The 26628-nt window shown below is 39.0% G+C and overlaps 1 protein-coding gene across 2 annotated transcripts in view; it reads left to right on the top strand.

Moving 5' to 3' along the window:
* The first annotated feature begins 1680 nt into the window (after window positions 1-1680).
* Window positions 1681-26628, top strand: part of LYN (LYN proto-oncogene, Src family tyrosine kinase) — a 52315-nt gene continuing 27367 nt past the window's right edge. Inside the window, exons 1-7 of one of the 2 annotated variants that reach the window (XM_026080491.1) lie at window positions 1681-1856; window positions 22133-22206; window positions 23597-23645; window positions 23737-23842; window positions 24198-24296; window positions 24398-24501; window positions 25889-26038. In XM_026080491.1, the coding sequence (XP_025936276.1) occupies window positions 22138-22206; window positions 23597-23645; window positions 23737-23842; window positions 24198-24296; window positions 24398-24501; window positions 25889-26038 (577 nt within the window). In that variant the 5' untranslated portion in view covers window positions 1681-1856; window positions 22133-22137. Of the gene's footprint in view, window positions 1857-22132; window positions 22270-23596; window positions 23646-23736; window positions 23843-24197; window positions 24297-24397; window positions 24502-25888; window positions 26039-26628 lie in introns of both variants that reach the window. The other variant, XM_026080490.1, reaches the window with a different exon arrangement.

The following is a 26628-nucleotide window of genomic DNA, read 5'->3' on the forward strand; positions in this document are numbered from 1 at the left end:
GGAAGATACAAGTTCAAGGAACTTGTCCTGTGGAAGACAATGGAAGCGTGAGGCACTCGCAGTGCCTCATTCTCACAAGCCACTGTGATAGCATTTCCAAAGTAGCTCACCTTTGGACAGACTTTTGGAATCCAAATTTCCAACTTAAAAAAAAAAAATCCAAAGACAATGTAAATTAAATCAGGTATTTCCTTTTTATACAGATTTATCACCAGGAAAAAAAAGTCTTTTTTTTTTTCTTTTTAAACAACTTCACATAAGTTGGGGCAGGGAGAAAATCTTTACCAACTTTTCATTAAAAAAAAAAGAAAGAATTTCCAACAACCTCATCCTACAATATCTTTAGAGTCTGGTCTTATACTCTCTGAGTATCTGAATCACATTGTCTTGATCATTGACGATACAGTTCAAAGAAGACAAGCAACTTTTCCCTTCCACTTTTCACAGCTCTGCAGATGTCCAGGGAATCTGAGACTGGCTTAGAAATGTGACAAATTATGTTCTGACTGCTTCTAGGGACCAAGTCTCTGGTGGGATTAAGGCAGTGGCCAGTCCCAGGCTAGAGACAGGACTGCAGCCCAAGCTACAGTGAAGCCATTGTTGCACATCGCTGTGTGTGGCAGGTCTTTGCATGCATGCCAAAGACATGTAAATCCTATTGCCACCGTTTGCTTTCCTGGACATTTTTCAGGTTCTTCTCTTAAACTCATAGGATGTGAGCTGCACTGAGCCATTTTCAGCTATTTGGACGCTCTGCTGGGAGTCCTAGCCAGCTCCCCATCAGCTCCACCTTACAGTTAGACCTTACAGGAGGACTTCGAAAAGGGTACAGACACAACCTCCTTCCCTTTGAGCATTTTGCTTCCAGTACCGCTTTGACCATCCCCCAGACTCGCCCCACTGTCCTCAGCACTTTGTGCGGGAAGCTTCAATGCTTTTCTTTTGAAACTCTGTCTTCAAAATCTCCACAAGTCAAACTTCCTCTGGCAGTCTGGCAGCACGCACTTCACGCCTTGACTCCAGTTCTTGTAGAGCTTTTCAACTGCCTGGTCTAGGCTTTACATCCACACGTCCATATCGCCTCTTTGGACTTTTGTTGATCTTTGAGATCTCATTTTCACCTCTCAACAGGGCAGCAAACTGTTCTTTATTAAAAAAAGAATCAATAAACTTATTTCATTTACTCGTTCTTTGTTTTCTTCCCACCCAGGCTCCAGAGGGTCTTAGAAGCTGCCATAGCTGAATTTTGGAGACGTTCCTGATGGTCTTCGTGCCTGCTGGCAGAACCACGCAGCCGCCTCCGCCCCCAGCGCTGCCCCTGGCCGAGCCGTGCCCCGCGGGGTTGGGGCTTTAACGGAGCCCGTCCCGGAGCCGGTCGCGGGGCAGCACGGGGGCCGGGACCGGCCGCGGCCCCCCCTCGCCCCCTCTCTCGCAGCGTGTCGTTATTCGGCCGCGGCCACCGCCTTCCCGCCCCGCCGGGGCAGCCGCCCCTCCCCCGCCCGCCGCGAGCAGCCCCGGCCGAGCCGCGCGGCCGGTGCGCGGCCCCCGAGAGCTTTTTTTTCCTCTTTCGCCCCGCGCTCCCCTGTGCTGCGTATGCAAATGTAGCCCAGCACCAGGAAGTAGGCTGAAAAGCGCCGGGGCGGCCGCCCGAGCCAGTGCGAAGTTCCTCCGCGGGCTGCACCGGCCGCGGGGCAGCAGCGGGCGGCCGGCGCTTCCCGCCGCGCACGGAGGAGCCGCGGCGCGCTGCTTGCCCCCCTCCGCGGGCAAAGCCCCTCGCCGGTGCTGCCGCGCAGCCCGCCCTCCCGGCGGTAACCGTGGAGTTTACTCGCCGCTGCCCAACTTTCGCACCCGGCAAAGTAAGTGCCTTCGCGCTCGGCGGCGGGGCGGGCTGCCGGGGCTCTGGCGGCTCGCCGGGCCGGGTGGGTTAGCGGCGCGGCGCGGCGAGCGAAGGGGGCGCCTCCTGCCCGCCCCCTCCCCCCGCGGGCAGTTGGCGGCGGGGCGCAGCCGTTGCGGCCGCGACCGTTGGCCCGCGCCGCCCCCTCCGCGCCGCCGCCCCCTCGCGGAGGGGCCGGAGGCAGAGCCCGAGCGCGGCTGGGCGGAGGAGGGCGACGGGCTGGCCGCGGAGGGGGGCGGCGAGGGCGAGGGCGAGGTCTTCTGCCGCCGCCGGCTGATGGGCGAGGGGCAGGTCGGGCCGCGAAGCCCCGCCGGGTCTCCGGGTGGGTCGCGATGGGGCAGCGCGAGGCGCGGCCGTGTCGGCGCCGGGAGCGGTTGTGCCGGCCGGGGCGGCGCGGCGGTGCCCGGCCAGGCCGTGGCCGCGCTCCCGGACACGCCGGCTACAAGAGGCGAGAGTTACTTTTGGGGGTGGTCGCCCTCCCCGCAGCCTCGGGGAGGAGGTGTCGCTGCCCACGACCTCCCCGGTGGGAGCAGGTGGGGTTTTAAAGGAAATACGGCAAATAAACGCGTAATTCTCAAAAGAACGATTTACCTCTTGCGGCTTTGCCCAGCTTGTGTTTTGATCTTCGTGGCTAGGGTGTCTTCTGAGGTTTTTGCGCTGGAAAGCATGTAAAATTCACTGATCCAGGTCTGCAGTCTGTGACCTAAGCCAAGGCAATAGATCTAATTTATTTAAGAGAGATAATGTGGCCCCCGGGTATTCCTTGTTAACCACGTTTTCTAGTAGACTAGGTCCTGGAGCATCTCCCAGGTTAAAGCTGCTTCCTCTTAACTGTATATTCAAATGTACTTCTATTTAAAAGAGAGAAAAGAAAACAATGTTGTGATGTTTCATGCATGGTGTTTCTTGCTGACTACTGTAGTAATGATACTGTATGCCTAAGGAGTAGCCTTGAAGGGTTTTCTCCTTTCTAAATTTAATTTAGCATCTGAAAGTCAAGCTAGATCTTTATAGTTGATGCCTCACCTTCAGTAAAGATTCTGCATTTAGGGTTTCTGTTGAAAATGCATCTTTTATGTGTTTGCACTTAACGAGTTTGCAAGAACTCATCATGCTGTTTCACTGATCTCTCCGTTGGCACTGATTAACACTTAAAAGTTGTTTAGCCAGACCATATTACTGTGAATATACATAGAGAGCACAAAGGTTGAAATCTTATTCTATTCTTTCATCCAAACCCCCAAATCAAGAACTCATCTCTTGCCTTTCATTCCTACCTCTGAAAAAATGCCAGTCCAACCAATCTTAATGTACTTTAGCACACTGAAATACAAATCAGAAATGAAATTCTTTAGCTTGATCCCACAGGGTACCTTGAAGACTTTTTTAATTTAGGTATCTTAATGTTAGTTGCAAGTATTTGTAAAGGATGAGCGACAGGTAGATAAGTCTATACTCATCATAGTATTGCTAAAGAGTTATAAAAAAGGGACTATCTTAAAGATTTTTGTTGGGAAATTACTAAATTATCTTGGGAAAATGTAGTTTGGTTTCACAGAGGGGATAATGAAATTGTGTGAATAGCTTCCAACCTTGTATTGAATGCAGTGTAGATACAAAACGTACATAAGTCGCATATCTAGACTTTATATCTTTATAATAAGTATTACCAACACTGCAAATGTGGATGAGAAGAATAAAAAGAGTTTTCTCTGAAAAACTAGAAACAAGCTAAAATCAGTTGGATACTGTTAATAGGACATTATGAAATCTCTGTCAAGAATTAAAAATTGATGAACTCGAGGTCGACAGATTTTTCATTCTGTTGATCTCTTCTGAGATTTATAGCTTTTTTTTCTTTCTCCACTTCATCCTGATGAGCTACAGACTAGTTGATTTAATAAGATAAAGATCTACTTTACCTGTATGCTGTTGAGATTTTTTTTTTTTAAAACTATGATTAAGTTAGATTTTTAGTGATTTAGAATGAGCATTTTTACCAGTAGGTAACTTGCTGACTTGAAGTTACTGTGCTTCTCCCCTGTAGTTTTTTGAATAAATAAGCTTTTTTTCTCTGTAAATGCACAGGAAATAGGATAAGTCTTGGGTCTTTGCTTATAATTACCTTGACCAGTGGACTTATGCAATGCTTTTTCTGACAGTGCAATCAATTATGAAACTTTCACCCATGAGATTAGACGCTATTGCCTTTAAGATGTTTAATATTCCTGTTTTTTAAATGTTATCTGTTCAAGAGTATTAGATAGTTTTTCCTTAAATGTGATATTCTTTCTTATATGTGTTTGTGAATATATAAATAACTCTTTCATTACACTGTTTCCCTCCATTTTATCTGTATAATTGAAGTAAGATATTACTATGACCTTGTTGGTTCTTGTAAGATAAATAGCATCGCACAGTAGCAGGTCTTGTGGGAAGGAATTCCTGGCACAGGCAGTGAAAGAGGTCTAAGACCCTCCCAGCTCGGCTTGGTAGCTGAGCTTTAGCAGGGTGGCCTGCAAGACCAGAAACACTACTTTTGGTGTCTTTCTTGTTAGAGAGTAGCATTTGGCCCATCTGTAGTTATTCAGGAAAATTTAAGTATTGCGGTATTTAATCTCAGATATGATTCCATCTCCATGATGAAAAGGAGCTGTCTGCCTCTCTGTACTTCACATGTTATTTGGAGTTTTAATGGGTGTCTTTTGAGTTTTTTGGTGGGAAGGTATTGACCATGAGCCAATTTTTATTTTTGTCAAAGGGTTAGGCGATCTGAGAAGGAGACAGGGTCTTTCCTCCTTTCCATATGTGCATTTTCTGCATGAAGGGCAGACATGACTTTATTCCTTGTGTTCAGGGAAATATGGAGTCAGTTTTGCCCTTGGGGTGGGTGCTGCCTTTGCAAAAGTGGATGAACACAGAAAAGAAAACAGTCGAGGAATAGTGTGAAGGTATAAACAAACAAACAAAAAGTTAGCCGTAGATTAGGATTCCTAGCATTCTGCCTGTGGTAGCATTGCTGTAAACAGTGTTGTATTTCTACAGTATTTCTACAGTATCCTAAGGTATAGAAGACATTATGTGATAATGCAAGCAATGAGAGAATCCCTTGGCTGGGATTCTCAGGGTTGCATGAGCTTTGTGTGTAGTAGGCGATACTTTCTTCTCAAGCCATTAAGCTAGGTGTGTAAATGTAATTAAACAAAACTGTGTGACTCTATTAAGTAGTATTAATTGTTATTTTACCTTTAAAGGATTTTTATCTCTAAAAAGAACAGGTTCATTCTGTAGAAGCACCAGTTGTTCTTCTGAGAATTAGGACTTTTTTCTTGCTGACCATATTCCTACTCCTGTCAATGACCTGCTACTTTATTTCTCCCATCTATGTGTGTCCTCTCTTGCATATGAGTGTATAACTGCTAAACTGCTAAATATAGATAGGACTTGAGATTTACCAAGCCATGACTCAGCAAACTATGCATATTAACATTATAAAATTACATTTGTATGAAAACAATCTTCAGTAAAGCAAACAAGGATAGGAGACTGCTATACTATGGATAACTGTAACTTTAATCACTTCTCAGGGAAATTTAGTTTCTACTAATAAAATAGCAAGTACAATGTAACTGTCCTTAGTCTGTTCTTAGTTTAGATTTAAATGGTAATTGTCCTTCAGGGAAGGATGAAACAGACTGTGCTTTTTTATTTATTTTTGCTTGATTCAAATACATTTCCTGTTGACTTTATCATTAAATGTGGTAATTTCCAGGACAGGATTAGTCATGGTAGTCTTCAGCATCTTTCCTGAAAATGTGGCTTCATGGAACAAAATGTAAAGGCAGAATTCATCTCGTGTTGGAAATATTTGCTCCAAATATTCATGAAACACCTGTATTTGTTGTGCATCCTAAAGAATTGCTCGTAAGAGCTAAATAGATTAGTTACTTTTGTCAGCTGAACGTCTGAACTGAGATAATATTTTGGCAGAAACACTTTGCTGGGGAGAGAAAGAGGAGGAGACTAGGGAAAGATGAAGGGGAAAATGAATAGGTGCTGGTTCTTAGGGAAAGAGCGGAAACAGCAAATACTTGCTACACCTTAGGACAGCATTGTCTATCTTTTTCAACTGCTGGCATCTTAAGTATCTACAATTTGTTCCTGTGCTTGTGTGGCATACTATCTCACTTCAGTTCAAAGTATTAAAATGATAAACGGTCTAAACAATGTGTCCTTCTTCCTTTATGGTCTCTGCTGTATGTAGCATGAGGCTAGTTCTTCCTGTCTAAATTGTGGTTGAAAAATTTGATACTTACTTTGTGAAGGCCTGCTTTTACTTTGCAGGTTCTTGTAACTAAGCCACTTCTTGAAAGTACCTATCACAGCAAATTGCACGATCTCAAACTGAAGAATTTGGTAGCTCACCCTAGGGATTAAAGTATGGGACACAGCTACTTTTCTAGGATTATGTTTTCTGCAGTCTCCTCTATTTTACAAGACTACTTAAAGCCAGAGATGATAAAAGTTTAGATGGAAGGGACATTCAGAAATGTGTTCTTAACTACTGCTTTGTTGGTTTAACAGAAAGCAATTTCAGAAAGTTTGTCAACAAAAAGATAGTCTATTAAGGGGGTTTTCTGATGTGGGAAATGCATTTAATATATAATATAATATATATAAAATATATTGCCTTATTTTTCTTGTCTCCTTCATTAGTTTGGACAGATATTTGTGTACAGAATGTTTTGATGAATTTTTTGATGGTATCTTATATTCAGGCTTTTTCTTGGGCATAACTGAAATGATATGATATTACAGGAGTTAATGCAGAAGTATATTTGACTGTTGAACAGGTTTGTTCTTTCCATATATGACTACACTAGGGGCTTCCAACAAAATGAGTATTAGAAGGTATGAGTATGTTTAGTGAATTCCTACATATGGTGACATTACTTATAAATGCGTAGGTCTTATGGCTTTTTCTTTTTTTTTTTTAACTCTGTCTTGATAAAGGTGATATTTCCCAGTAGTATCAACCAAGTGGGAAAAGATCTGAAAAGTAATGTATCTATCACATTTCTTGAAATTGCCTTCTCCGGTATTCCTTACCAGCATCATGAGGCTTATGTTCATTAGGCTCAGTGGACAGAAACTGTTTTTTCTCTAGGGCAAGCCCCAGGCCTACCATGTAGCTTGATGTGATTTCTAAAACTGTCCAGTAAGGTGCTGAGTGTCCTAGAGTAGCTGTGATTCAGATATGGGAAGATAGGAGCTGGAGAACATAGTTAAGCGATTGCCAGAACTGGTGTCTGTGCCACTGAGGAAGTGAAAGTTTTTGGTAAATAGGAAGGGGATGGGCAGGGGAAGAGGAAATCCTATGTTGGATGTTCTGGGTTCAAGGTGTTCAAAATATATTGCAAGAGTCATTTGAATGTGCAGTTACAGGGTAGCAGAGCATGCAAATGAGATTCAAAGTAGATTATAACTACAGATGCAAAAGATCTGCTAAACTATACAAAGGCTAGAGAGAAGTGTTACAGCCCATGAGGAGGGTAGGGAAATTTGTCTTTTAAGCAACTCTCTAGCTTTATTGCAAGTATGGCACTTTGTCTTCCTTTTTCTGTCCTGCAAGGTCTTTGTGCTCTCACTGATTTCCAGCTATACTTGCACTAGCTGAGAGAGATATTGAAACAGCTATCCTGGCACCAGTGAAGAAGCATTGGGACATATTAAGCTGAAGGCTAAGCCCATTTTTCTTGGCATGTGGATGGCCTCTCCGACTGTGTTTCTGCTAGGCAGGCAGAGGACAGCAGTACTCCCACTAGGCCTGACTAGGAGAACTTGCTTTTTTTTTTGAAAATCTCTCGCTTAATTTGCTTGGTAGCACTTCCAATCCCTCTACCATGACACTCACCGGTGTGGCTGAAAAGCCTTAGAGCTGCACTGCTTTGAATGTTTTCATTAATATTAATGTGCTGTATTTTCTTTTTTTCTATTTCCTGGAAAAAGCCATATTTCAACCTTTATCCTGCTGTGGCAGTGCTCCCTTCCTACTACTCTTTCCTTTTTTCTTCTCCCATCATTCTTTTATTTTAGCAACAACATTCTGTTGTTTCCTTATCTCCAGCTTTGTCCTAAGGACTGTCTGTGATATAAGCTGTTTACCTCATTTCTTGATTTCTTGATTTGGATCTCTGCACAGCAGCTTTTCTTTTTCCTTTTTCCCCTTCCACAGAATAAGCTTCAGCATCTTTAATAATCTACTTGTCTTTTGTAATCTCCTTATACGGCTTTTTCAGAGAATACGCACCCAGCAATATGTGCCCCCAGCCTCTTGTAGAGGTGTGAAGTCCTCTAGCCTACCAACCTGACAATGCTAACATGGTCTTCACAGTGTTTTAAGGAGACTGTACCTCCTTAAAGGGCAACTTTGTACTACTACAGACAGCCAGTAAGACATTTCTAGCTAGAGGATGTATTACGCCTAACCTATCTTTAGAGTCAACTGTATTACTGTTTACCACATTTGATTTTAAACTGGTGTCCTTCAACTTTTCATAAAATAGGTTAGTGTCTATCTTGAAAATGGTAAGAGTGGATTGTCTGCTATCCCTTTGTTTTCCATTCGGTGATGTTGCGTCTACCTGTTGTTCTGGTCAGGTTTTGTTTCTCTGGTATGCAGCAGGTGTTTCTGTGGTGTGCAGTGGCGTGTGTGGAAAGTTTTCAAGCCAGCACTAACCATTGTTGTAAATCTATCTGGTTCAGTGGAGTACGGTGTGGACACACAAGCATGTGTGCTGGCCTGTGAAGAAGAAAGCAAGGCTTGGTAGTGTGGGTGTTTGGTGCTATGGCAACAGCTCTAGTTCCAGGATTTCTGTGCTGTGCTCCCTCATGTCAACATGCCCCATATGCTCTGTCCCCTGAAGAGAAACTTAAGAAAGGGAAACTTAAGAAAGTTAGCACTGAGAAGACAGTAGAAGCTTTGTAGAACGAACTGCCAGCAGAGCAGGCACCGGCAGAAAAGAGACTTGGCTGGTGCTGTGGAGTAGTGGGAGAAAGATGCTTCAGGTGAGATGTTTCTGCTCTAGATGGTGCGTTTAGAAAGTCTGAGAGCATTGGATATAAATGCGAGATTCATCATTTGAATAGCTTCTTTGAATCAGATACTCTTTTCTGTTATATATTTATGTACAGCACAAGTCCTTTCCTGCTATGTTTAAAAGAAGGAGAAGTCCTTTCCTTTACTCCTGTGATAAAAGCAAAACCAGCAGGACATTTGGAATATTATGGCATAGGAAAGTCATTGCTTCTTTGAGAACAGAAAACAATAGTAGCAGTACTACTAGTTTTTCAAATGTCTTCATTATACAACACTTAATTCCATGGGATTCACATGATGGGTCATTGTGGAGTTATTACTGTCTCCTGAAACAACTCGGTAACCATCATGAACGCTGATGTACTTCTTGCTTGGAAAGTTAGTGGGTTGGCTACAAGTGCAAAAATCACCATGGAGCTTGCGCACAGTCTAAGATGGTTTTGTTTGGTACAATATAATCATGGAACCTGCTTATGAGGCATATATTTGATATCTGAAGTTATAAAGGTTTTAAATTTTAATGAATAGCCAGTATGGTCATAATTGCCCAGTTGCAACAATTGCTTAGCTACAGCTGGGCAAGAAATCATTTGGAACATGAATGTTTTAGATTCATGCCCATATAATTAACACAGAGCTTAAAAATAATGTAAAATGAACGAGTCATAAATGGGACTCTGAAGTGCCAGAACATGGTGTACAATCTTACACCCCCAAAGTTAAGGGAGATTCTGCTACTTACATCAGTGAGAATAAGATCAGGTGGTTCCTAACATGCATACTTATACAGTTAGTGCTAAATGTTTGTCTGGTATCACTGAAAAGATTTAATAGCACAAGACGTCATTTCTGCTAGGGTAATCTACTGACTCCGGTTTCTACACACTGTCTGATTTTAAAGAACTCTTGCAACTTCCTCTTGCAATTTAACAAAAGTTGTCCAGAGTTCACAAAGTTCCAGGAAGAACTGGAACCAGAGTAAGAGTGTTACCCCACATCAGCATGAATGATTTAACCCCAAATTTTCATGTAAATTTAAAGTTCATTCTTAAATTCACATTACATATCCCAGTACAGTGGCTTGTGTTTCAGTACTTGTACTTCAGAAGAGTTCTGTGTATATATAATGCTCAGGGCAGTACAGCTAATGAAACACAAAATAGCCTACTGGAGAAGTAACTTTCTTTGCAGCTGAACTATATGTTGCCTTTTGAAGAGGATAAAAAAAAAATCTGATTTTCTCTTGTGAGTTGTGAAATTTAGTGCTCTAGGCAGCTTTAGACAAGTGCTCAGGGCATAGTATAATACTGTTATAACAAGAATGGTGTGTTTCACAAGTTTGATCATGCATTTAAACATGGAGATGACAGCAGATATGAAGACCCCTAAATAATGGAGCAGGAAGGTAAATGCAACATGGTGTAAAAGTAATATGGGTTAGAAAATGATCAGGCTAGTATAGAGTTAAGACCTATTCATGTAGAAGTCATTCTGCACTGATTTGATCACAACCATTGCATCCGTGTTGAAAGTGGATTGTAAAATGCATAAAAATAAGTAAGATGTGTAACAGTATGATTTATTCTGTGGAGATACAGTTACCTGAATCTGAGAGAAAAAAAGCTAATATGCACAGATGATCCTGCTCTTTATTTTTTAATTTTTTTTTAGTGAATTCCTACATAGTGGTGATGTATTTATTTCACTAAACTATGTAATGTCTATTTTTATAGTTATTTATAATAATATATACTTTTCCATTTTTATGTTTATTATGTTGTTGTTTTGTTATTTATGCTTGTTTATTTCACTAAACACACCTGAAAACAGAAGATAAACCCAAAGGAGAACTGGTGAACTTTCCATGAAGCTGCTATCTAAGCTTTTATCATGGGCTTGTTGGCTGTGAACTGGCTGTCCTTTCTCATGTTTTTATTGATGTGTTGTGATGATTTCATGATCTTTGAGTCCTTTGTTATCACTATACCTGTGAGTTTGAATTATACGTACATCTCAAAGCAGAAGATCATATCTGGAAAAGACACTGTATTGCCAACAACATCCCTTACTAGTCTGAGGCCATATTCATAAATAACCATCTCTTTCCCTTAGTGATATTGGCTATTAAGGAGTCTCCCTAATAAATGTCCTGTTCATGCTTTCCTCCAGGCATATGGAGGTTGAGCACTGGACTGCATTATTATAATAAGATGATAGTTTTCAGGTATTGGCTGCTACCTGCAAGTATACCTACCTATGCACCTTCAGGAGAGGGCAGACAGATTTCACTTGGAGATATTTAGTTGGGATATAGCCAGATAGTGATATTAGAAAGACAGTTTAATTGGCCCCAAGTTCACTAGCCTTAGAAAGCTGCCACCTTCCTCCCATCTGTCCTTCTGAGGCTCAGTGGAACAGAGAGCAGCTACCTATAATTTCTCTCTCATGTATCACAGTGTAAATGCAGGTGTCTGCTGTGGCGAAGTAGCTGATGCAGTGCAACTTGTCATTCTATAATTTATTTGCTGGTTATGCCCTTGTTTCCAAACACATTGACAGGTGTGTTGGAATCCACAATATTTGAGTAAAACCATTGTGTATGTAAACTAGGCATTTTGGACTGACCTAGAAACCCTTGCTGTGCACCTCTAACTGCACCTTATATTGGGAGGCAAAGTGTATGTGTGCAAGGGAGAAGGAGAGAGCAAGGAGACAGGTAAGTAGTATTGGGTTTGGGGAAGGATAGGTTATAGATTTATAAGTTGGGCAAGGCCCAGAACAAACAGTGAAAGGGGGCCTGCATAGCTGTATGATATGCTACAGCTGCTCAAAACCTGTTCTTGAAAGAAACTGCGTAGTTTGTTTTTCCATCCTTTTGTTGTGTGGCTTGTTATGAGGATCTATGGATTTCCATACTGTCATTTGGGCTACTTCTGGACCTTGCTCCAAGATGTTGTCATTTTTATGGGTAGTTTCTCATTTTCTCATGCCACACTGATTACACCAGTCATTAAGAAGGGAGGGGGGAAGGATCTTACTCCTATTGGGAGACCCTAGTACATACAAAAGTCAGGGCAAATACTAGGCAATTGAAACTTAGCTACACTGCTATTCTTACCCAAAGAGGTAAGTTTAAAGCTGGAAAAACAGCGTATGTAAATTATAGATACACTCAGATTGGAGTGCAGACATATTCCTTTGTGTTTGTCAGCTGGAGTGGAACACTTGCTAACATTTAGGGGATGTTTTTGATTCTCTTTAATGTAGTGGTTTGGCCAGATTTTCAGCTGGAAATGGAGACTTGGTTATATGGAGTTGCTGTTTGTCATTACTGAGTTTTTTACTATTAAAGAAAGTGACGTTTTTACATATAGTTTGCATGATGCTTAAGCTGTAAAGTGTTTTGGGAACCTTCCGTATAAGTTGGTAAACATGTTGGTACAGTTTTTCTCTGTTCCATTTCATATTTCTTTGGTTTGAAGAATTTGGTAAAAGCATTTGTTATGACAAATTAAGATGTTATTTGACCTTTTCCCCTGTCTTCAAAAGATAAAGTACAGTGGAAAAAAATTGAGGAAATGGAAGATGCGGTTGCCGTAGGGCTGGCAAAATGAATTAATTCATTGTTGATATTGATTCAAAATTTGCAAGGATGAAGTTCAGGCAAACGATTGTAATAAAATGAAGTGAGTGTTACAAGGTCAGAAAGCAGATGTTAGCTTAATGTAAGACTCAGTTTAAAATCAGTGCCAAAATTATTGACTACATGAATCTGGAACATTTTCATAATACATACAGTCTATTATGCAATGTTAACAAAATTAGTCTTGTGTGGATTAACTTTTTGGTTTTTGGTATTTTTATTCAACTGAACAAACAAGAAAAAGAATCAGAATTTCATAGAAATTATATTGTGCTTCATTTCAAAGCAATGTTTTGTTTCAGAATTTTATTTTCATTCTTTCATCCTTTTACAAGCTTAATAACATTATTGTGCTACTATGATGCCATTAACTCTTTTCAGTGTTCCTGCTTTTTTTTTTTTTTTTTTTACCACAGGCAAAATGCCTGTATGAAACCAAGCTTCTAACAAATCTAGGCAAAAACCATGGTGGATTTATATAAAATATAAGGCAATTCTTTGAGTAATTTTTTTTTCCTTTCTTCTTCCCCCAATGCCTATTAGAACTACCTTTCATGTGGTCAGTTATGCTGATATTTATTACCTATCTGTTATGGTATCATTTATGGGTTTTAACAAAGATCAGGTATCATTTAGCTGAGCATTGAATAAACTTTTCCTCTTCCCAGAGACTTAAAGACTAGGCAGACAAAGGTTGGACTGTGGAGTAATATCATCTGAACACAGGGAACTGTTTGCCTGAACTGATACAGTTAGTTTTACCAAAGCAGTCCATGAAGACTGTTTCAAAGGCTGTGAAGGGAGATACATAATCCTCAAAGCTTGCCTGACCACACCTAATTTCTGTGTAGCTGTATTTCATCACTTCATACTTGGAAGTTTGAGGTGCAATAACTTAAATCATTTATTTTCTATTTACGGTAGTATTTATTTTCTATTTGTGTTGGTTTATATAAGCTATTATGTAGCTAAAATGCCTGTTCTGGTAAGTTTAAAATAAAGAGGGGAAGGGGAAGCGAGGAGAAAAGTATTCTCCAGCAACTTCAGGTATGTCTTTCACCAGAGGTTTCCTGTACTTATGCCAGCTTTTGGGGAACTTTTATTGTACAGTGTAATACATAGTGCACTCCCACTTTAGTCAGATGGAAGCACACCTTTTCCCCCCCCTTCTAATTTGAATTTTAATTGAAAAAAAAAATTTTTAAACTATGAAGTGGCACTTAATTTATGAATGTTGTGTAGTCCTACCCCTTGTTTCAATATGCAGGCTGATATGGGAAAGGAAAACAGAACACCAGAAGGCAGAAGAGTGGGTGGCAAGAAGAAAGAGGGTATTAATTAATTCACACAGACAGATATTTGTGTGCTAATGTCAGGATTCAGAGCCCCAAAGAGGAGGAGCAGAAATATTGGTGCAGGACTTGGAACTGGATGTTGCAGTGTAAGTGGAAACACGGCGGTTTAGAACTACAATAGGAATGCAAGTGTTGGAGAATATGAAGGTTGATAGGGTGATGTTTTCTGTAACTGATACAGGAAAATCATAAAGAAATAAGATGAGATAGCATGGAAAAAATAGAATTTGTCTAGGTCGCAATTGCTTAGGAAGGAATTGTGAAAGAAGCTGAATGGGGTAGTGGTGTCTGTCTGCTGCGCTTCCCCAAACTTTTGGCAATACCACTCTCAGTTGCCTAATATTATATTTACAAGGAAGCACTTTGATTGATTCTTTCTCCCAGCAGCCTAGAAAAGGACTTTTTCCTCCTTCAAACACCTCTTTAAGACAGGAAGCTGTTAGTATAGATACTTTGATTTTCTGTTATTGTTTGGAACAAATACAGCTAATAATGGTATGGCCCAGTTATTCCTGGATATGATAGATGATGGATTTTTCCATTTAATAGTCACTGAATCAGCATTATTTTAGGACTGGTATAATTAATAAGAATACTTTAGAATAGATAGGATACCTAGGAAGTAGTTTTGGAGCTAAAAATGCATTCATTGATTTGGTTTAAAAAATGAAAGAAAAATCATTGAAGAGTCTCGTTGCTAAAGCTCTCAAAGCCAAAGGCCAAACTGTAGGAAAACTTGGATATCTTAGCTGATCACAAGATGATTATAAAAGGCCAGTGTGATGAAAGTATGAAAATGACATTCATTGCTGAAATCCATCGGTCAACGTATTTCTGTAGACTCAGGGAAGTAGAAATACTACTTGTAGCAAGGCACTGCTGAATGTCATTGTGAAACACATGACCAACTCCAGTCTTTTGTCCATAAGAAGGATGAACTCAAACTGAAACAGATGGAAAAGGGTTCCTGAGATGACTGGTGGAAGTTAAAAAACAAACAAACAAACAAAAAAGACTGAAAGGGCTTGGTCTTTAAAACTTAGAAAAGAAGCAGAAAGAGGTGTGACTGTGCTTTCTAATCACCAGAGAGGAGGAAGAGCTATTTAGGCTAATTGTCATTATTTGCGCAAAAACATGTATAAGACTGGGAATTAGGAGACACTTTCTAACCCAAGTGGAGTGAAGGTCTGAAACCTTTCAGCAATAATATTTTGTTCTTCCCCACCACCACCCCCTAACTACTCTATAATTGGAGCTTGATAAACTTGCTTAGAGTTCATGATGTGCTTGTGCTGTTCAGAATGAATCTGTCTTTCCCAGAAAATCTTTTGCAGTCCTGTCTTCTAATCATGGATGATAAATTTAATAACTATGTTATCTTGCTCTTATAAAAAGTGTGCACTAAGAGAATTTGAGGGTTTGACTTAAATGAGAGCAAGTTTGAGGAAATCTCACGGTAACATGCTTCTTACCTACTTTTCTGCTATAGTCATACTTGGGTTTTAATGGTTACACAGGAGGTTAAGCCTTTGTCATAGTTAAATGCTGAGTAGATTCAGGCTATTCATGCTGCTTTTGAAATGCATTTCAGAGAATGTTGGGTTTGTGTCCCTCTATCATATAAGGGATTGATTAAAATTTGGGAAAAATACAGGTGCTGTAATCTGGACCCGTAAAGATAAGCTAAATAAATAGAGGAGATTAAAATATATTTGGTTAGGAGTGACTGATGCATACATAACCATTTCAGCAGAAAGGCAAAGGAAGAACAAGCTGCTTATGTTCGCCCATTCGGTCTCTAATGCCGAGTCCAAAATGAAAGCTGACCCGGGATTTCTGTGTTTGCGAGAGCCTAATTTAATGAAAATTACCGTGGAGTTGGGACTCACAGTTAGACAAAAAAATTATTTTAACAATGAATTGCAAAATAAGAACAGGGCTGAATGAAACCAAAACTGAACATTTTTGAAACAGCACATTGTTTCAGGCAAGGAATAGCAATCCACTTCTATTCAGCTGCCATCCAGTTTAATTCTTCCACATTACTCCAACCACAGCTAACTTACTTTTGTCACTGTTACTCTTACTCTGGTCTAGTAACACATCATCACAAAACAGTACAGATAAGCCTTTGATGGGCTCTAGCACCTCAAATTAAACTCCTCTGAGTTCCCTGGAGGTTGCTGTGCTGTTCTGCACCACGTGACAATGGATCAGAAATGAACATAGTATTGCCAGGCCCCTCAGAGATGATCTGTTCCCCTGACAGGCCCAATAACAGAAGTATAGAATATCATTGCAACACTCAAATACCATGATGTCATGGTAGCAGGTGAGAATAGAGAGGAAATAAATAATAGATGTTAAGATAAATGAGTTCCTAAAACTTAAGATTTGTCCATCTGTTTTTTCCCTAGAACGGGAAACTTCAGTGGGCAAAGGCATTGATACCGAAAGTTGGGTAAGGATGCCAAGGAGACAGGTGTTTGTGTTCTTGGACAAGGTGGACTTACGATTTTTCCTCCCCAGCATTTTCAGATCCAGGTTGATTGCTCTGAGTTTGGGTTTTTTCAAGATACTTCTGCCTTGAGCTTCAGGGTAATGCAGAGAAGACTTACAGTGTGATTATTCAGGATGTCAGATGAAAGCATCACGATGTTACCTTCTGGGTTTATAAACTGTGAAGAAGCAGCAAACCAGCTGGCATTAAAGACTGCCCTAAGATTAAAATAGAATGAAAACAAGAAAAGTTTAAAACAGAGGAGGGAGAAGATGTTCTCTTCAACTTTTGAAAGAGGTGTTACAAATAAAATGATTTACTCCTCTGCTCTCCAAGCTGTTTTAAAGTTCCAGTTTTAAAAACAGTATGTCTTAGAAACAGTGCTTTTGTTTAGGTGAAAATAACTGCTCTTGTTCTTTGACTCAGGAACTTAAGTTCAATACCCAGAATAGTTAGGGGTCTTGATTTTTCTTTTTATTTTTAAATGCATCTTTACTCTGTGATATTTGTGCTGCTAAGAAACAATTTTTCTTTATTTGCTTAATGATATTTCACAGGTGTCGTGCAGCAGGCAAACAGTAAAATGAAAATGCTATGGGCTAAATGAGTTTACTGCTCATAAACCTTGTAATTGAATACAAATTAATTGTTTTTATGTATATACTAAAATAGATATGTATATATCTGTTTAAAAGCCTAATTCACTCACAGAATTGGTGTTTATTATATATATGTGATTACTGTCCTTTTGAAAAATATATATTTATTGAATAAGATAACATTGCATATATACACAATATGATAGTTCTAATTTTTTGAAGAAGTTACTGTTATTGGAAATACCAGTGTATAATCTATTTTAGCTGTTTTTAAAAATTAGCCAGTGAATAATCAATTATAGTTAATTGCAAAAAATAACATTTTCTATAAAGATTAAAGTAAAGCTGCTCTAAACCGTTGAAAAATCTGTGAGAATTTGAGAGTCATTTCCATTAACACATGACTTCATTCAAGAAAAGCCCTGATACTTCAAGCTATTTTAGAAAACAGTTTCTAATGTGCACCATAATATTACCTGTAATAGAATCATAAGAATGCCAATAGCTGTGACCATGAACAGAATGAAAAATGCTATCAGTTTTAGACAAAACCAAAGATAAGCACTTGGAGGAAATGAGACCTCAAATGCTACTAATGGTGGATGGACTATCAATGATCATAAGATCTTTGACTATTTGAAACAGCAAGCATGAAGTTTTAGATAAATTACTAGTACTATAGCAACAGACATATAAAGCAACAGTGCGTCTTGGATTATCAGCAGCTTTTAACTTTGAAAAAAGTAGGTTGCACTGGTTTCCGATACCTTACTCTATTTTGAAATCAAGGCCAAGTGCTGCTGTAGCAAGGGGAAATATGGGCAGATAATAAGAGATTCAAGTAGAAAATTTAAGTTCTCTGTAGACATCAAAATTGTCTATGGAACAACCTGTTTAAAGAGGCTTATTGTGATAATTCTTATGGATGGTTTTATGGTTTTTAGAAAAATGCCTAAAATTAGGCTTTTATTAGCGCACTGTAATGTTAATAAAAGTACATGTTCCTTACATTTTACATTTTAGCCATGTAATATAGTATGATGCTTTTTATTCAGAGATGATGTGCTGCTTTTTTTAGATACATTATAAAAGTTAGCTGCTACGTTATATAGAGTTTCTTTTAATTAAATGTTTGTCTTTCATGTCTAGACCTATGGATAAGAAGAATAAATGAAAAGTATAGTTAAAAAGTAGTATATTCTCTATTGTAAAACTGTTGGAATGGGTAATGTCTGAGTAGGGACTGACAGCACTTCCTTTGATGTCTAAATTATTTTTATCTCTGAAGAACAATAACATAATTCCATATGTAACAATACTGCATTCTCTGGATAGCTTTTAGCTTACCATATTCTTCCTTTTTATATCTGCACAAAGCACTTCCTTGATGTTCATTGTGATAAGGCAACAGAGAGCTATGCAAATAAACATTTTACATTGATATTTTCTTTATGCATGAATGAACTTCCTCCTTTAAGATTTTCCTTTACAAGTACTCTAAAAACTAAGAAAGATGCATGCACTTTTTATATTTCAAAGCTTTTGTGTGTGKGGGGGGGGTGTAATCATATGTTTGCTAGAGTTAAATGTTTATGAAGTTAACTTTGGTGATAATGTAGCATTTTGTATTTTAAAATCCATTATTGTGAAATCCATTATTTAATGTGTGGTGATTGAAATGCCCCTGTCAGTGCCTGCTGTTTATACTAGCCCTATCAATCTTTACTTGAATATCACTCTTAAAACCCTGTGGCAAGAACTGCATCAGATTTCACTATAAAATGTATAATGTAGCAGTGGACTCTAATGCATCTGGCACTGCAGTTGGAATGAATTAGGTGTGTGCTCTCTGGTGCGTTACTGCTGCAGCTCAGCCACTGAGCAGAAGCTTTTGAAACCAAGACAGGTAAGTTTGCCTTGGGCATAGGGCTGTACTTATAGAAATTTAGATGTAAAGTCTGGAACCCAGTACACACAGTTTCATAAAATACAGAATCTTATATTTTTATAAATGCTAGTGGCTTTTTAAGAGTTCAGAAGAAGTCTTTCATTTCACAGTGTCAAAAGAGTATGTGCTTATTGATCCACTTTCTAGCATTTAACATATTTTTTCAACTGTTTTTATGCTTATCTATTAAGTGTTAAATACTTTTGTTCATCTTACTGCATATTTTTCATGTTTCTTTTGAAAGATTAAAGAGTTTTTTTTTCTTTCTTTTTAATGAAGAAACTAAAAGTCTCAGGATATATCTACATTAGCATTTTAGTTCAGACCAGGATTCCACTAGTGAAGCAGTTGCCCCCACTTGCTAGGCTTTGGTTCACATTATGGAGTGGGCTTGGAGGGCAAGAACTGGATTCCTTCTGGAAGACACAGTGCAGGAGTGCACTTACTGCACTCTTGGTGTTGCTGGATATTCAGTCCTTGGGGCCATACTAGAATGAACATGCAATAAGCCCCCCTGAAGCAGCATCAACTCTTTCACTTTACAAATCTGCTGCTCTTGGGCTATTTGCTAATTACTATTTGCTAATGTAGACATAGCTTCAGTTCTGTGAGGACTAAGGGTTTTCATCTGCATGGGAACAAAGAGTACTTCATGATGAGACTCAGGATCTCCTCTTTTTTTGGTGCCATCACATGTGATGCATTTCACATACTTTATCTGTGTAATATCACATAACATCAAGTATACTTTTGTGGGATTATGTAGCACATGCACATTGGTATTACTGATATGCTGTTACTATTGTCACAGACAAATGCTAACCTTGAATATACCAGCAGAACCTCACTCAGGCTTAAATTAAAGCTGTTGATATGCTTTAAGCTGCAAAAAAATCTGAGTAAGAATGGTTTTCTTAATGTTTACATTAACATTGGGCAAGTTGCAGTCTGTAAAGATATCTTCAGGATTTCTTACAGCAATAGGCAAAGGGATTTTTGGCTGACAATTTGGATCAAATTACATTATGTCCTTAACTTTAGCTTTTGTTCTGTAGAAGCAGGATTATTCAAGAGCAAAAAGGTTAGCACTTAGATGGCTGAATACCTGATTCTGCAGATACAGCAGGTAGTTAGATGCTGAGCTCCCAGTTGTCTTGTGCAAATTAAGGAGTAGAGATTTTTGTTTCTAAGAGAAGATCCTGGTTTAAGGTCCCCCTCCATGCCTTCAAATAAGTAGGTGAAAATGTTGAAATATTGATAGACAAGAACAGGAAACTGTATTCTCTTTCTCTGTTGAATAGTGATGCCTGGTCAGTGCCTCTTGATTTTTCTGTGCAATTTCTTTCTTTTTTAAATTCAGGAGGAAAAAAAAAGGAAGTAATGAGTTCTCATGATGCTTTTAAACCAGTATTGTGATTCATTGCCGCACTGATGAACCCGTTTCATGGACACCCAAGATTTATTGGCAATGGGTGACAGATAATTTGCAGAAATAGGAGGAGATAGCAGACCCCCTCCTCGCATGTTTAGAAGAAAACGTTCAGCTCCTGTACAGGACAACGCATCTCTCATTAAGTGGTGCTTCCTCAACAGCAGGATGGGATGTTAAATGATGGTGGTGTGGGAAGCCGAGACTTGTCACATGGGAGTACTGAATCTAGGCCTTGTTTTATTGTTACAGTAATGTTCATTAATATTATAATCATTATCAATATTGTTGTAAAAGTACAACTCTTAATATGGACCCAGACCAGCATGACTTATTCTCCTGTCTGCAGGAATGTAATGTGTAAGGCACCTTTCCACTGAAACATTTGTGTCCGCAAAAGGACAGCTATACTACTTTATTATTTACTGTGATGATCTTTTTATTATCATAGAGATGACGGTAAATGAGAGATGTAGTATAGGGCATCACAATCTGCTTTGATTTCTCTGGCTGTGTTTTGGTCACTGCTGTTTTCCTTGTGCCTGTATATGCACTGAGCACTTATTCTAGGTTCTAAATTGTTCTTCAAAGAACTGGCTTTAACTAGGGCAGGGGGAGTGAGAGCATGTGTCTGCAAGAGAAAATATGACTGAACCTAGCATGAGAGCACTGGCCTGAAAGGAGAGAGAGAGGAAGGAAGAAGGGGTTTGAAAAGCCTTCACAGCAGATTCTTTGAAGAGTACATATAATTATTATCCTCTAAGGGAGGAATATAGAGATAATGTTGTGTATATGCTTGCGCAAGTACTATATAATTACATGATGGGATTAGCAGTCAGGTTCCAGTCATGTAGATGCTAGCAGCTGTATCTCATCTGATTAGGCATGGATGCACATCCGGAGAGTAGGATTATCTTTCTAGAATGTATTGGAGGAGAAATACTTGTGTGGTGATTTGCCATCACTGATACCTGTATTGACTGTTTTAGACTGTTATAACAGGCCTGTCTGAAGAAGGGAGATACACAGCTGAAGGCCACAGAAACAGCATGTCTCATGGAGCTGGGACTGCACAAGTCATCAGCCTCGTGTGAGACAGGGATCTATATCAAGCTGAGCTTCCTGTTAGATTGGCATATACAAAACAAAGTGTGGCTATGCAGGCATTGGCACTTCCAACTAAAATTACCACTATTTGAACTGGAAATTTTGACTGGAGGTTTCCTAAAGAGCCACTACACTAGAGCCTCTGGAACATTTCCTATGTGTTATCTTGCAAAACAGCCTTCTGTCTAAGACATACTGAAACAAGTTGTTATCAGAGTAGTTATTTGTCAACTGGCTTATTTATATTTGTTCTGAAACTCACAGAAACATCGGTAAGATGTAAGGGTTTGGGGGTTTTTTTTGGAGGAGAAAAGGTGATAAATCTAGAAGCATTGGGCTGGTATATAATTATTTTGTAGTATTTCATTCATCTGTGGATTGAGACAAGAAGTCACCTCTTTCCTTTACAGTGGGGAAAAACGCTTGTAGCTTGTTATCCTTGTGAACTATTGTGGATGAAAAGGAAGTAAGTTTTTGTTACATGACCAAATGATTGCATGGGAAACTGCTTGGTTTATGGTTTAATGTTTTTGTTTAATACCTTTTTTATTCCAACAGGAAATATGGGATGTATAAAATCAAAAAGGAAAGAGAATCTGCATGGAGATGGGCTAGATTTGAAGAATCAACCAGTACGTAAAACTGAACGAACTATTTATGTGAGGGATCCAACGTCCAATAAACAGCAAAGGCCAGTAAGTAGATAGTCTCAGGGGAGAATTCCAGTAGCAAGATCAAAGCATGACTGGCATAACTTAAATTTCAATCAGAAACATATGCATGAAAAGATTCGAATTCATCATTAGTCCACAATTTGGCTTTTAGTGTTGTGCAGTTCACCCTCAAAGAATAAATACTTTTTTTAAGCATCTGTCACTTTATTGCTTTATTATTTTGTTATATTTGTCATAGTTTTCTGCATGAAAACAATAATCCTTGGACATTTTTGTTCTAGATACAGCTACGTCTGTAGAAGAATGCTAGGTAACTTCAAAAAATCTGAAGCAGTTTAGAAACATTTTTAAAAGCATCAATATTTGAAAAGTCTGCCTCCTAAGCTTGTAAGGGCTGAGGAGCATCAGGTTTCTTCACAGAAATACCACTTCTTTATTTCCAATGTGCAATGTATGGAATATACTGTTGCTTTTACAGTGCAGTTACTTAATAACTCAAGGATCCAGGTGTGAATTATTCTATTTATAACAGGCTAAGGTTTTTATATCAAACTCTACCAGTTCCAATCAACTTTCCTTTTATTCATTGAGGCCAAAATTTGATCTTTCACCAGAACTGAATGGGAGCAGAACAGGTGCAGTTCTGAAGTAAACAGCAGTGTGGTATAAGAGGAATAAGCCAGTGGAAGTACCCTGTGTGATGTCTAGCATTGGAAAGAAAGGATGCTGGGAGGGGAATCCCATCGAGTATTAAGCTGGTTTGATATTTTGCAGATTTACTGGTACCCCCTTTCCCCATTCTCTCTACTCTGCTGAGGAAGCAGCATTTCCTGACTATCCTTCATCAGGGGCCATATTCTCTGCTGGTGCGAGTGACACCCTTCTGTTGTGTGTCACCAGCTGGGGCTGTAGACTCAGTGCACTCTGAATCAATGTACACAAATCCCAAGTGCTATTTAAATTATTTTAAATTACTTTTTGTCCTGCAGAATGTTAGGAAAATAATAATGTAGTTCTTTAGCTCCTCATACTAGCATCAGGACAATAACTGTCCTGTTGAATTATCTTGAGTAAAGTCTGTTCAGCAAAAGCCACAAAGCTGTGAACTTCCCCACACCTTTTTCATACCTTCCTGAGGTCTGAGCTGCTCAATTCGAAGTCTAGTTGGGACTTACTGTATGTTTGCATTGTAATTCACTTTAAGCAATGGTCAGAAAAGACTGTAACATTTAAGATATATAAGATGATTTCAAAGCAACTGAGGAATATCTTATTGTAATGTGCATACACCTAAAAAGAAAATGTCAAAGATCTAAAACTGCTTAATTAAAGACACATTTTGTTGTAGGCAACTACAGAAGCACAACTCTTACCAGGACAGAGATTCATCCCTGAAGGTAAGTTTTCATAAGAATTTTACTGATGTACGTTAGGCCCATACCAACTTGTGAAATAAGAGGACATTCCTTTTGATTTCTGCCTTTGTAGAAATAGAGGAGCATGGAGTCATTGTGGTAGCTTTGTATCCTTATGATGGCATTCATGAAGATGACTTGTCCTTCAAAAAAGGAGAAAAATTGAAAGTTATTGAGGAGTAAGTATGACAGTATTGTTTGTATTGTAGTTTTTCTTTGGACATATCTAAATCCCTTTATAATTTCTTAGTTTCATACTCATAATGTGAGTATATGAACATTATGAAAGAGCTCCCTTGTATGTGAAAATACAAATGTATGCCTAGTTGCTGGTAGGGCTTGGCAGCTGTCTTTGGTAGCAGTGACCAAACTTTGATCTGAAGTAGCCAACAGCTTCTACGGGGGCTTCAGTTCAGAGAAAAATGCTTTTTTTTAGCTCCCCAGCCCAGACAAAGCCCTCGGCAGAGCAGCAGCTGAATAGCACTTCATTATTTTCCTTCACACACTGTGAATATTACTGTTTTTGTTTTTCAGGCTAGGAGAATGGTGGAGAGCGAAATCTCTCACAACAAGGAAAGAAGGCTTCATTCCCAGCAACTATGTAGCAAAAGTAAACACCTTGGAAACCGAAGAGTAGGTCCTTCTACACTCTAAATGTTGGCAATTGTCTTTTTTATAGTGTTGTATCCTTTGGGGATGAGGGGAAAAGTTCTAATCTTTGATATACTTTTCAGATGGTTCTTCAAAGACATAACCCGAAAAGATGCTGAAAGACAACTCCTGGCTCCTGGAAATAGTCCTGGAGCATTCCTCATCAGAGAAAGTGAAACATTAAAAGGTAGGCAATTGTTTACTTTGGGACTGATAGTAGAGTTGAAAACATACAATCTGTCTTCACAAAATTGCATCAAGTGACACTGGATGTGGAATTGTCCCAGTGTGTCCTGTTGTTTGAATTTACTGCAGTTATGTAGAAGTGAGAAGGGTGAGAAAATCACCAGGGAAAGAGAGAAGAAAGTTACAGCTTAACGCTTAAAGTGGAGATAGAAATAAAAAACGTATGGCCCATTACACTGACAAGCAGCAATGAATGAAGAAGTCTTTTTCCTTCTGAACACTTGTGATTCCTATACTAAAGGACCTTTCTAGTTGTAAATAGTATGCTGGTTTTTATGAAGTCTTCCATTATGGAACCTGTATCTGTCATAACAAGTTTTAAAATTTGTTTACTACATGATGAGAATTTACACTTCTGCACTGTAGTTTGAATTTTTTTTTTTAACTTTCTGATAAGGATTTCTACTATGGAGACAGCTCTTTGTACTGAAATGTTTAATAAAAGCACCAGACTTCTTCAACTGAAGCTTTCAATAGAATGTAAGAGGGTTCTCCTCCAATATCTCGATTCTACCATCATATGGCTATCTTCTCCATAGGTGTAGTTTTTCCTGGCCCTAATACTACAGACTCTTGATTAGGCAGCTCTCTGTAATGGGCCCATATCACTGTTCCCTGAAATGAAGGCAGAGATCAAAATTCAACATAGCCTGCTTGGGAGTAGGGCAAACCACTGCCAAAATATTTCTTTCTATCCCCTTCTGTCAGTGGATCGGTGAGGGAGAAAGAAGGGGCTGAGGTGGTTTCTTATCCTTAGAAATTGGACAAGAATCGTATGAGTGGGAGAAATGAAGAACTCTTTAGTTTAAGATAGATGCTGCTGCCCCATCTTAAATCCCTGCTGAGGTTAGGGTCCCTGGTACTAACAGATCTTCTTTCCCTCCTGTATGCTCCAAGTCATCTCCAAACTATCCTTTTGTCAAGGTGATGAGGACATTCAGTGTGTTGCTCTTCTGATGTGCTTATCTTTGAATTTTAGCTTGTATCTGACTGGTGTGATAAACCCTGAAGTTGTTTTCCCATATGGTCTCACTCAAGTCAGTGGGACTTTTTGCAGAAGTGGACATTAGTCATGGAACTGTCTGGCTTATGGAACTCATAAGTGTATTGAATAAGACTGAAAAAGAAAGTCTGACTATAAGCATTTTGGGGCTCAGTTCAGAACCAGCTGTTGGCTAACTTCCTTGTGTTGATTGCAAAATGCTTTCTGAGGAAATAGCAGAGTAAAAAAAAAGAATAAAAAAAGATAATTTTGTTACCTGAAACTGTATGTGTTTGGACACTGCAGATTTATAATCTGTTAATGATCATTCCTTCTTTGTTCACAGGCAGCTATTCTCTGTCCATAAGAGACTACGATCCGCAAAATGGTGATGTTATTAAGCACTACAAAATTAGGGGTTTAGACAATGGAGGATTTTATATCTCTCCAAGAGTAACTTTTCCCAACATCAATGATATGATCAAACATTATCAAAGTAAGTTAAATTGGTTAGTAGATTACTTAATAGAATACAGCCATTATTTCCTGTGAAGGAAAATAAATGCTTTCTTGTTTTGTTTGAGACCTTTTCATCTTTTTGTCTAAATAACCCAGGCATGGGTGTTATCAAAGATAAAGTGAAATTGGTTAGAACCCAAGTAACCTTGTTAGCAAGCAGCATTAAGGCTGATTTTGATCTGTTGCATACTATTGTAAAATAAAGAATAGCTTTATAAAAGATCTCATCAAAGCTATGTTGATGTGAAACTAGAGAGGGAAGAAAATTGACTGCATTGTAAGTAAATAAATTCTATATTTGATAGTAAATTTGTATTCATGATAATAGGTAATGTTTATTATTTGTGTAGACTTGTAAATGTCTTCTTGTATTGTATCTGGTGATCAGTGTGGAAGCATTTTTATTTTCCTGTAAAATTATATTTATATTTAGTTATATTTTTTTGTGAATGGAGTTTTGGAGAAAGTAAAATTCCATTGACTTCAAAGAAAGCAATATTGTACTTGCATAGAACAGTAACAATATTACAAAAGGGGGGGGGGGGAAAGAAATTTCCAGCTACTTCT

This window comes from Apteryx rowi, unplaced genomic scaffold (assembly GCF_003343035.1).
Source record: "Apteryx rowi isolate R43461 unplaced genomic scaffold, aptRow1 scaffold_522, whole genome shotgun sequence".
NCBI classification, from domain to species: domain Eukaryota; kingdom Metazoa; phylum Chordata; class Aves; order Apterygiformes; family Apterygidae; genus Apteryx; species Apteryx rowi.